The sequence below is a fragment of the Saccopteryx bilineata genome, chromosome 5 (assembly GCF_036850765.1).
Source record: "Saccopteryx bilineata isolate mSacBil1 chromosome 5, mSacBil1_pri_phased_curated, whole genome shotgun sequence".
In the NCBI taxonomy this organism is placed as follows: Eukaryota; Metazoa; Chordata; class Mammalia; order Chiroptera; family Emballonuridae; genus Saccopteryx; species Saccopteryx bilineata.
This window is the reverse complement of record NC_089494.1, coordinates 430364-445146: the sequence shown is the minus strand read 5'-3', so window position 1 is coordinate 445146 and position 14783 is coordinate 430364. Positions and strand designations below refer to the sequence as shown.

Sequence of the window (14783 nt, the reverse complement as noted above, 5' to 3'; positions counted from 1 at the left end):
ACCACACTCAGCCCAGAAGGCCTGATCCGGGCCTGTTCCGGGTGAATTCCCAGCGGCAGGCTGTGCACGAGGAGCTCTGGGGGGGTCGTCCCCTAGTCCTTGGTGTGCGCGGACATCACTCCCTATCAATCTACATAGGGCTGCAACCTCATTTAGTCGTTCTCAAATACTAGTGCGTATTTAGGTTCTATCTAATTTTTCTCTTACAACGCTGCAAATAAACACCCTTGTCCACATATCCTTGTGAACTCTGGAAATACTTCTGTTGTAAAAGTTCAGAGGAGTGGAACTGCTGAGTTCAGGGGTCTGCACCTCTACATTTTAAGAGGATGTAGTATGCTTTAAGAGCTCACCCTAGAGTGTGAACTCCAGCAAGGGGCAGTGTCTGTCTGGTTCACCATCCTGTGTCCGGGTCCAGGAACGGTACCTGGAACACAGTCTGCTCAGTAGTTCTTTGTTGATGGAAGAAATGAAGAAATGATACATTTTATTTTCAAATTGCTGTCTCCAGTTACATTCTCTCCAGCGGCAGCAGCAGTCCCGGCTGCTCAGATTCTAGCCGCCAGGTATGATCAGTGCGCTTACACGTGTCCTAGCCACGTGTGCAGCCATATCTTTGTATGTTTTGCCCTTTCACACAGTCGTGGGTGCAGCGGTGAATGTGACAGGCCTGCGCACAGGAGGGGGCGGTGCTGTGGGTGGGACGGCCCTGTGGCCGTGCCCGTGCCCTGGCTCATCGCCTGCTCTGGTGGCAGCAGCCGTCGGGCTTTGCTGCAGCGGGGGCCTGGGGAGTGTGTTCTGGACCCCCTGGCGCTGGCCTCTGATGTTCTGAATTCCCTTCTAGATACCTGTTTGCTTTGCAACTGAAGAGGGACCTGCTGGAGAAGCGTCTGACCTGCGCAGACACCACCGCGGCCCTCCTCACGTCCCACCTCCTGCAGTGTGAGTGTCGGGGGCGCCCACGGGCTCACGTGTGTGACAGAACGGGCCTTTCCCTTGCACATTTTGTAATAAACAGAAGACTGACTTCTACCAGTCCGGCCCTTAAGGCTCGAGGCCAGTCAGCCCCCCATGTGTTCTTTCAGATCATCTCTCAGTGGTGCCCCTGCATTTTACCAAAAGCCTCTTCAGTGTAGAAACCAGATGGTAACCCCAGCTCGGCACCCCCAGAAAAAAGAGGCCTCTTGCGGTGAATGTCACAGCCCCTAATGACAAGTTAGGCATTAAACCCTGAAGGACGAAGAAAACGTGCCCTCAGGATCTCACGCAGGACAAGAGACGGTGGGGAAGCATGTGAACAAATGTAGTTACTTCAGAAATAAACGGGGAGAAATGTCAGTTTCTGGCAAACGTGCGCGGGCCTTGCCGGCCCGGCCAGGCCCCCAGCTAGTGGAGCAGAGGCTGGAGATGCCCGCACTGCTTCTGGACGAGCGCTGTGCCCGCCCTCCTGGCGTGGAGCCGGTGTTCTGGGGGAGCCTCGGTGCAGGTCAACGGGTCTGCGGTTGGCAGTGCAGCCATCTCTTCCCCACACTCCTCCACTCACGCCGCACGCCTCTCCACTCACGCCGCACGCGGCAGTGGTCTGCCTCCTGGTGACGGACGGGTTGACTCATTAACACGGTTTTCAGGTGACTGACTCTGTTTGTCCTGAGGTCCCCTCAGGTGGACAGATAGCGTTCCTCGCAGACCCATTGGCCTCGTGCTTGACAGCTCGGTGTGCAGCTCGGCTGTGCCGTCATAGCCGCCAGCTGTCATTTTACCTTAGCCGTGTGCCGCTCAGACTGCAGGCCACTGAAGACACTGGACAGGCACAGCAGCGTCTGTTCTGACCTGGGCCTCGCTGTAAAAGACCAGTCTGGCTGGCGAGCCATGGACAGGGCTGACGCTCGGCCACCCCGCGCACGGCCTGTCCTCTGGGTGCTGGGTGAGGACGCGGGTGCGGGGAGAGCGTGGGGGTCCGTGCACACACCTTTCCTGCAAATTTCAAGTCGTCTCAAAGCAAAAGAAGTATATTGCTTAAGATTATTGGACTTGACTGTTTTTTAAATATTTGTAGTCTGAAAATACATGAAATTAGAAAGAAGCATTGTTCCTCAAGAGCTTAAGAGGCCCTGAAGGAGAAAATGGTTTAGAATACATTCTCTTGAAACAAAATGAAGTACCGTATCCTGGGCCCCTCCTGCGCCTGATTTTCAGAACTCGGAAAACTCTCCCCACTGGTCTGCCTGCCTTCATAGCATAAAATACTTGGGAAAATAAAAGACAAACTCCTGTTTGTTTACGTTATTTTTATATAAACTCTGTTATTTTACCACAGACTTAGAACAGTTTGTTTTCTCCTTCTAGTTCATGCAGTTGGGTGCACAGGGCTTAAACCAAGAGTAGGAGAAGTTACCCTCGATTGGTAGTAAAGTAACATGAGTTTATATCTTTTTTTATTTAAATACTAAGATTACTGACTGTTACCGTCTCGCCTCAGCGGAAATAGGAGATTACGAGGAGACCCTTGACCGCGAGCACCTCAGAGCCAACAGGTACCTGCCCCATCAGGAGCGCGCGGTGGAGAAGATCCTGGAGTTCCATCAGAAGCACACGTGAGTCGGTCGGAGCTCCCGCTGGCCCTCTGGTCATGACGGAGCAGCGCATCGGGGCGCCTGCGGTCGGCCCACGGCCCCCGGCCCCCGGGGGCAGCCAGCACGCACACAGGCACGGCTGGGGAGGCGTCAGGGTGGGAAGACATGAGGACGGAGCTGCCGCTGGCCGCTGGCCCTCTGGTCGTGACGGAGCAGCGCATCAGGGTACCTGCGGTCGGCCCCCGGCCCCCGGGGGCAGCCAGCGTGCACACAGCACACAGGCACGGCTGGGGAGGCGTCAGGGTGGGAAGGCATGAGGACGGAGCTGCCGCTGGCCCTCTGGTCGTGATGGAGCAGCGCATTAGGGCACCTGCGGTCGGCCCACGGCCCCCGGCCCCCAGGGGCAGCCAGCGTGCACACAGCACACAGGCACGGCTGGGGAGGCATCAGGGTGGGAAGGCGTGAGGACGGAGCAGCCAGCGTGGCGGCCGGCGTGGCCCTTCCTGTCCGTTGGTGGCAGAGCCGGTCCTGCACTGGCCGTGCACAGTGCTGAGGTGCTGGGCCCTCCTCATGGGCCCGGCGTCTTTTCTGGACGGAAGGGAGGGGCGCCTGGGGGGACTGAGGGGCAACACGCAGACGGGAGGGACGAGTAGAGCCCGGGCGTGCCTGTGGCCGAGGGGAAGGTGACCGTGAGTTGATCACGGGGGTGCTCCACGGACAGACCGATGTCTTGGCCTCGGCCTCGTGAAGGGTTCTGTGGAGCTGCCTGGTCATCCTGTCAGATAACACCGTGCAGGCGGAGTTCTCGGTCACTGCTGTCTGCCCGGTGGGGTGGGGAGCGTGGACAACACAGAGCAGGCGTCCTGCCTCGAGGACACGGCCCCAGGAGACTCAGGGGCCTGCGTTGGGCGAGCGCTAGCAGCCGCATCGCTGTGAGTGTGACAGCTGCGTGGGAGGCAGGCAGAGCCCCTGCAGGGAGCGGCGAGGATGCGGGTGCGGAGATGGGTGGAGGCCACAGGCTGAGCAGAGGGAACAGCAGGGGTCGGGAGACAGCCGGGCGGGGCCACCGTGGTGCCCACAGGTCTGGCCGAGCAGTAGAGCTAGCTGGTGGCAAGGCCGGCCACTGACCAGACGCTGCCCGTGGTCCTCAAACACCCTGTGCAATGTGCTTTTGTGGCCCCCTTTTGTGTGGTGATACTGAGCAAAGGCATGAGCTCCGTCTTGGGTGTGACACTTTGGGCCACCTCTTGGTGTCAGGCGTTAGTGTCCCTAGGCCACCTTACAGAGGCCATAGTCCCTGCTCGGGGCCGGGCACTTCAGGGCTCAGGCGCATTTCCTGGATGCCCTTGGCTCAGCGTCTCTCAGGTGTTGCCTTTTCCCGGGCTGGTGGCAGGGAAAGTGCAGCCATCCCAGGGGTCTCACCCAGACCCCAGGTCCCGCAGGGCAAAGATCCCTCCTGATGCCAGCCCAAAGGAGATAATCACTGGTTCAGGATTCATCCCTGGACGTGGGACTGACCCCTCCAGATACATCACACTGGGGTGGAAGGATTTGGGGGAAAACATTCCATTTATAACATCCCCCTGCCCCCCCTCATTTATGTCCTCACGTGGAAATCACGTTCACTTCGCCCTGACACCCTCTGTTGTGAAGGCTTCTCTGAGCCCGACGTGGGTGAGGCTCTAGGGACCCCTGAGGCTCCCCCCAGCTTCTCTGGGGCCTGTGAGACCAGCGAAGTCATGTGCCTCCACATGCAGCGCTGGGACAGACACGAGACAGCTCCGCAGGCCCCCCCACAGCACGGCGCCCAGACTGGCCCACCCGCAGCTCCCGGCACCTGCCCTTTGAAACTGAGAGGGAGGCAGCCGTGGCCCATGCCGTAGAGCAGCTTCGGAGGGCTTCTCCTCCCTGGTCCTGCCTCCCATGGACGTGGCTGACCACACTAATCTCACAGAAGGTTGCTTGTCCACACCCTGAGAGTTCCCGTTGTTTTCAATATGGACGGGTTGAGAATTTTCCAAATCTATAAATTCTGCTCCCTTCATGCTTAAGAATCCCATCTCTCAGTCAGTCCTGTCTTGTGTGAGTAGTAAGGTGGGGCCGGCTGCACCTTCCACACTGTGCCTAGAAGTCTCTTCAGCAGGACACCCAGGTTCATGGGCCACCAGTTCTGCCCTCCACAGAGCTGCAGGACAATCAGCCAGGATTTCTGCACTTTGTAAAGGGAGTCGCCTTCTCTCTGCTTTTTGCTGAGACGTCATCGGAACGGCCTGTACCGTCCTGGGTACCGTCCTGGGGACAGCATTCCACTCGTGGGGCCTTCCTCCCCACTCCTCTTCCCTCTTCGAGTCACCAGAATTGCCCTTATCACCCACGATGCCTTGGAAAGTGGTGAGGTCACTCATGGGGGTGCCCTTTTCTGTTGGTGACTTATGGAAATAAAAGTTAATAGTCAGATGTCTGTATCAAACTCAGGAAACCCCAGGAATGGCCTAACCCAAACCCTGTGTTTTCCTAAAGACCCAAAGCTCAGGTATTTGGAAGTGAGATGGAGGGGACAAGTCAATCCCATATGCAGGGTTCAGGCCTGGGATGGGGGTGCTTCTACCAGGAGGGGCAGTCTGCCCTGTGCCAGGGGCCACAGCCACCTCCTGGCGAGACCGTGCCTGTGGACCTGGGACACGGGGCGTGTGGGGCCCTGCTTGTGCATAAAAACACATGCAAGGTGGTATTTGTGTCCAGTTTTATAATTTCCTTGCGATAAGACTATATTCTAACACTGACTGGGCATATGACAACGTTGAAAGGGTTGAGATGGTTTACTGAGTGTTCAGTGTCCCATCTGCCACATGCACGCCCCGCATCCGTGTGGAGAGCAAATCGAAAGGCCGAGCATCACAAGTGCCAAGAAAACATGCACCCAGTGGGAGCAGACTGGGCAGGAGCGGATCACACTGGGCAGGAGCGGGTCACACTGGGCAGGAGCGGATCACACTGGGCAGGAGCGGGTCTCACTGGGCAGGAGCGGATCACACTGGGCAGGAGCGGATCACGAGCGGATCACACTGGGCAGGAGCGGATCGCACTGGGCAGGAGCAGGTCTCACTGGGCAGGAGCGGGTCACTGGGCAAGAGCGGATCACACTGGGCAGGAGCAGGTCTCACTGGGCAGGAGCGGATCACTGGGCAGGAGCAGGTCTCACTGGGCAGGAGCGGGTCACACTGGGCAGGAGCGGATCACACTGGGCAGGAGCGGATCGCACTGGGCAGGAGCAGGTCTCACTGGGCAGGAGCGGGTCACTGGGCAAGAGCGGATCACACTGGGCAGGAGCAGGTCTCACTGGGCAGGAGCGGATCACTGGGCAGGAGCAGGTCTCACTGGGCGGGAGCAGATCACTGGGCAGGAGCGGATCACTAGGCAGGAGCAGATCACTGGGCAGGAGCCCGTCGCACTGGGCAGGAGCAGATCACTGGGCAGGAGCGGATCACTGGGCAGGAGCGGATCAATGGGCAGGAGTGGGTCTCACTGGGCAGGAGCGGATCACTGGGCAGGAGCAGGTCTCACTGGGCAGGAGCGGACCACTGGGCAGGAGCGGACCACTGGGCAGGAGCGGATCACTGGGCAGGAGCGTCTCACTGGGCAGGAACCCGTCGCACTAGGCAGGAGCGGGTCTCACTGGGCAGGAGCAGATCACTGGGCAGGAGCAGATCACTGGGCAGGAGCCCGTCGCACTGGGCAGGAGCGGATCACTGGGCAGGAGCGGATCAATGGGCAGGAGTGGGTCTCACTGGGCAGGAGCGGATCACTGGGCAGGAGCAGGTCTCACTGGGCAGGAGCGGATCACTGGGCAGGAGCGGATCACTGGGCAGGAGCGGACCACTGGGCAGGAGCGGACCACTGGGCAGGAGCGGACCACTGGGCAGGAGCGGATCACTGGGCAGGAACCCGTCGCACTAGGCAGGAGCGGGTCTCACTGGGCAGGAGCGGGTCTCACTGGGCAGGAGCGGATCACTGGGCAGGAGCGGGTCTCACTGGGCAGGAGCAGATCACTGGGCAGGAGCCCGTCGCACTGGCAGGAGTGGGTCACTGGGCAGGAGTGGGTCTCTGCATGCAGTGCACGATGCATGTGTGGGCAGGGTCGACCCTACGACAGCCTCCTGCTGCTGTCCTCTGTCCCCTGGTCTCTTCTGTAACGTGCTGGGCTCTTAGAACTGGGATGTTTCCGGTGCTCTGACCTGCTGTCTTTTATCACAGGGGCCAGACGCCTGCGGAGTCGGATTTCCAGGTGCTCGAGGTTGCCCGGAAGTTGGAAATGTACGGCGTCAGGTTTCACAAAGCTTCTGACAGGGAAGGGGCCAAGATCAACCTGGCTGTGTCCCACATGGGAGTCCTCGTGTTCCAGGTAGGGGCGGTGCTGGGAAGGGGTAGGTTTTTGTTCTGAAGGTCTTGGATGTGGAGAGGGAGCTTTGCATGTCATCTGATCCGACCACTTACCCAGTAGAGAAATTGTCTTGTCCTGGTCCTCACTGTCACGGAGCCTACTGTCCCCCCGAGGGCACACGGTCACATCCCACTGTTCCTCCTCGTGTTGAAGCAGCGGTCACCCCTGAGAACCTTGCACGCCCCCTCCCAGCCCCAGCCACCTCGACCCTGCTGTGTGCCTGCACGTCCTCCGGACAGTTTGCGGTCTGAGACCCTGCAGCACGTGGTCTCTGCGCCGGCCAGCCCCTGGCCTCGGTCAGCCCACGCTGTCCTGCGGGTCAGTGCCCCCTTTGACGGCTGAGGGGGTTTTCAGTCTCTGAAGGGAAAGCACTTGTACCTTGTTGTCCATCTCCAGTCTGCAGGAACGAGACAATTACCAGTGAAGTATTTTAATATATTTAAACTTGTTATGTTGAAACAATTTCGAGTGTACAGAAAAGTTGCAAACACAGCACCAAGAGCATATTCCCCCCAGACCCTCCCGGCCCGTCCACCCTCCCGGGCCCCGTCCACCCTCCCGGGCCCCGTCCACCCTCCCGGCCCGTCCACCCTCCCGGCCCCGTCCACCCTCCTGGCCCCGTCCACCCTCCTGGGCCCGTCCACCCTCCCGGGCTATCCACCCTCCCGGCCCGTCCAGACTTCACCAGCTGCCCCAGTCTTGTTTGTTGCAGAAGGTCCACTCTGAGGCCCAGCGCTGTGCTCTATCTGTACCTCACTCCAGTCAGGAACCTTCCTCCTCTTTCCTCGAGTCTCGTGACCTTGGTGTTGGAAGGCTCCGGGCTGGTCACCGTGTAGACTAACACGGGTTGCTGGTGATCAGCCCACGGCTTGGCGTCTGGGCCGGTGAATCCCAGACATGACACTGTGCCTGTGACGTAGCTCACGGTGTCCACCTGGCCCACTGCCACTGGGTTCCACAAGCTTTTCTACTGTAAAGTTGCTGTTTACCCTTTGTAACTGTTTTGTGGAGAGATACTTTGAGACTCATCCCACCACCTCCTGCTTGGGCTACTGTGGTGGTTGCCAGGTGACAACTTTGTAAACTCTGTGTGTTGTGCTCTTGGAGGGGTTTCCCCACGTGTGCTTAGTTTCTCTCTGTGACCGTGCACACAGATTTGTACTTTCCTAAACAGATTAGTATGTAGTGTAGCCACTTCGATTGACTCATTCCGAGTGTACATGTAAAATGCCATGGGTGTTGCTGTGTTGTCTAGGAAGGTATAACTCAAACACCCTGGTTCCTGGGGAAGTGTGCATGCCTCTGTCTGGGTTACAAGTGTTACTAAGAGTCCTTCTCTCGCCTGACCAGGCAGTGGTGCAGTGGATAGAGCATTGGACTGGGACGCAGAGGACCCAGGTTCAAGACCCTAATGTCACCAGCTTGAGCGCGGGCTCATCTGGTTTGAGCAAAGCTCACCAGCTTGGATCCAAGGTCGCTGGCTCGAGCAAGGGGTTACTCGGTCTGCTGTAGCCCCACAGTCAAGACACATATGAGAAAGCAATCAATGAACAACTAAAGTGTCGCAACGAAAAACTGATGATTGATGCTTCTCATCTCTCTCTTCGTTCCTGTCTGTCTGTCCCTGTCTATCCCTCTCTCTGACTCTCTCTCTCTGTCTCTGTAAATAAATAAATAAATAAATAAATGAAGAGTCCTTCTCTTGGGTTTTAGTGCACCACCAAAATTAACACCTTCAACTGGTCCCGGGTTCGGAAACTCAGCTTCAAGAGGAAGAGATTCCTTATCAAACTCCACCCAGAAGTCCATGTAAGTATTATTTCAGAGGTTGCTAAATTGTAAGAGAATGTATTTTGCTAGGAGAGTGAGTTATTTAGTCACTCGGTAAGTCATTTTGGCATAATGCACACAACAGTTTAACGGCGGGCTTCAGGTTGGGGTCCAGCAGGGCTCTCCGTAGTCTGCCCAGCGTGCTCTGGTGAGGGTGTGTCTGGGGTCCAGGCTCAGCAGGGCGGGGTGGCCCTGAGAATGCGCTTGACAGGCCCTCCCGGAGCTGCTGAAGCTGCGGGCCTGTTAGAGCCTCCTGGTGCTCTGGGTCACGGGGCAGGTGCCACGTGTGAGCTGAGGCTGCGGGCCTATTAGAGCCTCCTGGTGCTCTGGGTCACGGGGCAGGTGCCACGTGTGAGCTGACGGTTTCCCCACGTTCTGTCTGTGACTCTGAGATTGACCCTTGAACACCTCTAATCGAAGGAGCCTTGATTTTCAAAAAATATTCCTTGAGATTATCAATCAGTAAAGTAATAATTGCATATGGATTTACTGAAATGAGTAAAAATGGAGAAAGTGCCTATACAATCTGATAATTGGCAGAAACTCAATACTTCAAACTATTCGAATACGTTCAATCGTTGCGTTTACAGTGCACAAAGGAAGCTCTTCAGAGGATGAGAACTAGGTTAGCTGCGCCACCTGCGGGCTGGAGGCGTAGGCAGCGGCAGGGCGCACAGCGCTGGCGCGGGGGCCAGAGCCGGGGCTGGAGGAGAAGGCGCCCTGAGCTTGCAGAGGCTCTCGCTGGCAAGGGCTTTTGTCGTGTGAGACGGCGTGTTGATGACTCAAGTCTCTCTCCTGTGGTTGAAAGGAAGTATAAAGAATGGCAAAAACAGACCAAATGCAAGCAGAAGGCTGCTTGCTCCCTCTGAGTTGAAGAAGGAGTTTCCAGCAGTTACCCTGAGAAGATAGGGAACGGAGGGAATTGTGACTCAAGGCACCGCAGCAGCTATTAATTATAACAGCATTGTGTTTCAGAGTTCAGTCGTGTCTGTGGCCGCACTTGGCAAAGTTGCAGTTTATGTCCCAGGCACTGAGATTCCTAAGTCTAATTCTAGGAGTCAGAGTGTTCGAGGCCTAGACAGTCACTCCCCGAGGGTGCCTGTGCCTTGTCTCTGGGCTCACATCACATCTCCAGCAATAACCCTGAGACGGTGCCGTGCTTTCCTCATGGTGGTGTCTGTGAGCTGAGCGGCTGCCCACCCTGGACATCCAGGACACTCCCAGAAGCCCCCAGGGAAACAACGCAGGGACACAGACAAGCGTGTTGACCCACACAGAAAGTGCCCCTTCTCTTGCGGGGGTTACAGGACAGCCAGCATGTTGCAGTGTGTGATCCAGAGTGGTGGTTTTCTGAGAGTTAAATAGTGACTATGTATATAAGTCCATATAGATGTGCTGTGTTTTCTTCTCTTAAATGTAAGTAGAACCAGAAGTCTTTACATACAATTTTCAGAAAGAAACACCTTCCCATTTTTTAACTTTGCAAGAGCCTGTTATCTGGACTGCTTCCTGAATCAGTTACTTGAACCTTTATACTTGTTTCTAGGGACCTTACCAGGACACACTGGAATTCTTGTTGGGCAGCAGAGACGAGTGTAAGAACTTCTGGAAGATTTGTGTGGAGTATCACACCTTCTTCAGACTCTTTGATCAACCGAAGCCGAAAGCGAAAGCTGTCTTCTTCAGCAGGGGCTCCTCCTTCAGATACAGGTGGGGCAGTGCCCGGCCACACTCCTGGCTGCTCCGTGGGCTGAGAGCAGAACTGTCCCCTTGGCCAGAAACAGGTGGCAGGACATTCGGAGAACTGTATACAGAGGGCAGCTCCTGACACACTAGACTAGAGGGAGCATCACATAAAATAGTGGGAAAAGTACATTTAGTAAAAACTTTGTTTAGAAATTGGTGATGCTCATTACGGAGCACAACTATAAGATGTATATACAGATTTATGAGAAAGGGTGGGCATGTCTTACCGTCCTTGGGCTTTGTGGAAAGTTAATGCTGCGAATACTGTTGCTTCTTGTCTCTAATATCTGAACCCTCGTTCACAGTGGAAGGACTCAGAGACAACTGGTCGATTATGTCAAAGACGGTGCGACAAAGAGAACGCCGTATGAAAGGTGAGCTCTGTGGTCTTTAGGATGCAAAGTGCATGCTTTTAAAGTTAACATTTTAACCTTTCCTTGAATAAAAGTCATCTCAAGTACATGAACGTGTGTTTTTACACTAGAATTGTTACTTCTATTATTTTTTGTTTGTTTGTTTGTTTGTATTTTTCTGAAGCCAGAAACGGGGAGGCAGTCAGACAGACTCCCGCATGCGCCCGACCAGGATCCACCTGGCACGCCCACCAGGGGGCGAGGCTCTGCCCATCCAGGGCATCGCTCTCTCGCGACCAGAGCCACTCTAGCGCCTGAGGCAGAGGCCACAGAGCCATCCTCAGCGCCCGGGCCAACTTTGCTCCAATGGAGCCTCGGCTGCAGGAAGGGAAGACAGAGACAGAGAGGAAGGAGAGGGGGAAGGGTGGAGAAGCAGATGGGCGCTTCACCTATGTGCCCTGGCCGGGAATCGAACCCAGGACTCCTGCACACCAGGCCAATGCTCTACCACTGAGCCAAACGGCCAGGGCTCTATTATTTTATTTCTTACGATACTGGACTTGTCCGACCTTCATACAGTTACTGTATACAGACGGGGGTTTCGGTTTCTAGTTCATGTAGCTCAGTTTATATACATTTTCACAGAGGATGGTAACCTTTGAATCTGAACACTGGGTAACCTTTGAATCTGAACACTGACCTTGTTTCTTTGTACGTGAGGTTTTTCCTTCCGTGTGGGGACCATTTTAACTCTTCTGGGACATCTGCTTTTGTTTTGCTGTTCTGCCTGTTTCTAGCAAGATGCCTCTGGCACGTTTCCTGTGTCTTAGCCGCATCTGTGCATGAACCCCTCCTTGGGGGCTGCTGTCAGAGCAGGGGGCCCAGGAGGCTCATGGCTTGTTCTCTGTTTGCAGACGACACAGCAGGACGCGGACGTCCAGCCGCGCTCTGACTGCAGACCTGCCAAAACAGGTGCGTCCTTCTGGCTAAAACAGACACCGGGGCGCTCACCTGCACCTTTTTCACAGTAGTCTGGCAGTGTGGTCACAAGAGCCTGAACATTAGCTGTGTGTTCACGCGGCAGGCTCGGCCCGGGACCGTCCTCAGAGCCGCCCGGTCAGGGGAGGGCTAGCCACCCTCCTGCTGCGTGTGCACACATGGTGGAGGGTGTTCTGGAAGTGCGACTCTCCGTGACGCATGAGAAGTGGCAGGGAGGGCCCACGCTGTGCCCATGGTACAGGGTGCATAGGTGCACGTGAGGTGGTGTGGCTGCCTGGCTCCTCCGGCCTCTGCCCTCCACGTCTCTTCCCCCTCGTGTGCCTCTTCCCCTCGTCCTGGGGCCGCTCCAGCACTCTCCACAAGTCTCAGGCTCCTGGGCCCCCTCATCGCCCGTGTTGACACCTTGTTGCGCGTCACCGTGGTGGGGACCCTCGCAGACTTGTGTGCTGAGGGCCGCAGACGCCGACCCCACCCAGCACTGCTGTGGGGCCTTGTGACCCGAGGGGCCGGCTCCCCGTCTCTGGCTCTCTGGACAAACCCTGGGGAAACCCAGACACCCAGAAACATTCTCGTGTGCACTCAGGGACGTGGGTGCCGGCTGCATGTGGCCAGGCTGCATGTGGCCGGCAGTCAGCGGTGGGAGTTTTCTCTACTGCAGATGATCGCTTCCGCAGAGAGAAGGGGATGATGGGGGTTGTGAACAGACAGCCTCGTCTGCATGACGAGTCTCTGGTGAAGGGGAGTGACTGGCGGCCGTCTGTGGGAGCCGTGACAGGAATGTGTGGGCTTGCTAATTTAGGCCCAGTTGGTTTTGCAACTTTCTAGCTGTGATTTGTAAAATGATGTTCCTGTTTTTCTTTTAATTTTGGTCCCCAGAGTGTCTCATTCACCGAGGGTGTGAGGACTTCTGCCTCCCCGTTGTCAACACGTGCCTCCTTCTATTCGGTACCCACCTCCCCTGTGGCCCCTCCCGGCCAGCCCGACGTCCAGGACAGCGGCGTCTCCCTGACGGAGCCCCAGGCTCCCCACGCCAAGAGGCCCGCTGCCGAGAGGAGCCGCGGCCCTGTGGACAGCGCCGGCGCAAGACAGGCCCCGCCCCCCGGGCCCCCTGCGCCCCAGCCTTGCCAAGGTGTCGGGTTCGGTCGTGTTGTGAGGAATTGCAGCCCCAGCGGTCCTGGGGAGCAGAATCACGGTGCCTCAGACAGGGGTGCAGGGGGGGCCACTGGTAAAAACGACCACGGCGAGGGAGGTCTGACCGGGGGCTCGCTCCCGCCCACGGGGCAGCGGCCATGTGGCCAGCCGGGCAGTGGGGGGGGGCCTGTTTTCACATTGACAAGCGCCCCGCTGCAGGTGTTCGAGGAGTTCATAGATGACGACCCGGCCGACATCTCTTTCTTTGCTGGAGGCTCTGAGGCCTTTTCTTGCCCATACGGCAGCCTGGCCACACAGGCCTCTTTATGTGGCCGCCAGGGCTCTGCCCAGTCCAGCCCAGACAGGTACTCCACCGAGGCAGCCCCCGGGAGCATCGAGCACGGCTTTGAGTTTGGGGAGGAGCGTGGCTTTGGCGGCGTGCACGCCTCGGACACGTCGGAGCTGCTGGAGGTGAAGGCCCAGGCCAGCCTGATGCAGAGCCTGCTGAGCCCTTCTGAGAGCAGCTCCCTCGGCCACCTCCCGCTGCTCGGCCTGGCCGCGCGCACACCCAGCTCCGCCAACCAGTCCGAGGCCAGCTCCATGGCCAACTTCCCCGCCTGCTCGGTGCGCTCGGAGGCCAGCTCGGCCTTCCAGTTCTCCGACATCCTCGACCAGCTAGAGCAGCTCAGCTACCCGCCCACCACGGCCGAGGACTCGAGCAGCACAGGCACGGACTCCTGGGGCTCCGAGGCCGTGGACCCTCTAGATGTGAGCCTCTTTTTCAGCAACCCCTTTGCACAGACCAGCAGAGAGAGAGTCATCTTTGATTTGCAGAATAACGTAAAGAACGGGACTCCAGAAGAGCAGGTAGATAAGAGCCCATGCTGACCATTCCCGCCTTCCCAGGGCAACCCGCTCCTGCCCATGTGGAGACTCAGATTAGCACTGTGTCCACAGCTAGGGACTCTTTCTTCTAATTCTCTGGTGCGTTATTCTGTTTTGAATGTCACGGAATTAAAACTTTCCCTCGAAGTGATGCTTAAAACTGTGCATCACATGACAGGGCGGTGGCGCAGTGGATAGAGCGTCAGACTGAGATGTGGAGGACCCAGGTTCGAGACCCCGAGGTCACCAGCTTGAGCACGGGCTCATCTGGTTTGAGCAAAGCTCACCAGCTTGGACCCAAGGTTGCTGGCTTGAGCGAGGGGTTACTCGGTCTGCTGAAGGCCCACAGTCAAGGCACATATGAGAAAGCAATCAATGAACAACTAAGGTGTCGCAACGAAAAACTGATGGTTGATGCCTCTCATTTCTCTCCGTCCCTGTCTGTCCCTGTCTGTCCCTGTCTATCCCTCTCTCTGTCTCTGTTTCTGTAAAAAAAAAGCTGTGCATCACATTTAAAACAGATGCATGCTCGCAGCGAGTCCCCAGGTGCTGGTGAGTGAGTTTGCAGCTTTGTGTTTCTGGCTGTGCTTTGATCACATGACAGCTGGTGTGCCCACTTCGTCCCAAGTTCTGGTTCATGCTGGTCTTTAATAGAGTGTGTATGGTCTGCTAGTGAGGCTGCTTTTGAAGGTGAGGCGCGCTGCCAGGACTGTTTGCCCAGCGAGGGCACGTCCCGCGGGAGCCGGGTCTTCTGGGCTCAGTGTACTTGCAGGCTCCCTTGGGCTGCCCACGTGTCTCGGTGCCAAAGCTGCTGTCCCACTAGTG

The 14783-nt window shown here is 56.9% G+C and overlaps 1 protein-coding gene across 4 annotated transcripts in view; it reads left to right on the top strand.

Annotated features, from left to right (window-relative positions):
* FARP2 (FERM, ARH/RhoGEF and pleckstrin domain protein 2) overlaps positions 1-14783 on the top strand; it is a 106696-nt gene that overhangs the window by 52006 nt on the left and 39907 nt on the right. For all 4 annotated transcript variants that reach the window (XM_066233694.1, XM_066233693.1, XM_066233692.1 and 1 more), the window contains exons 6-13: positions 845-942; positions 2480-2594; positions 6828-6975; positions 8728-8823; positions 10391-10554; positions 10896-10964; positions 11858-11915; positions 12819-13071. In XM_066233694.1, coding sequence (XP_066089791.1) covers positions 845-942; positions 2480-2594; positions 6828-6975; positions 8728-8823; positions 10391-10554; positions 10896-10964; positions 11858-11915; positions 12819-13071 — 1001 coding nt within the window. The remainder of the gene's footprint in view (positions 1-844; positions 943-2479; positions 2595-6827; positions 6976-8727; positions 8824-10390; positions 10555-10895; positions 10965-11857; positions 11916-12818; positions 13072-14783) is intronic.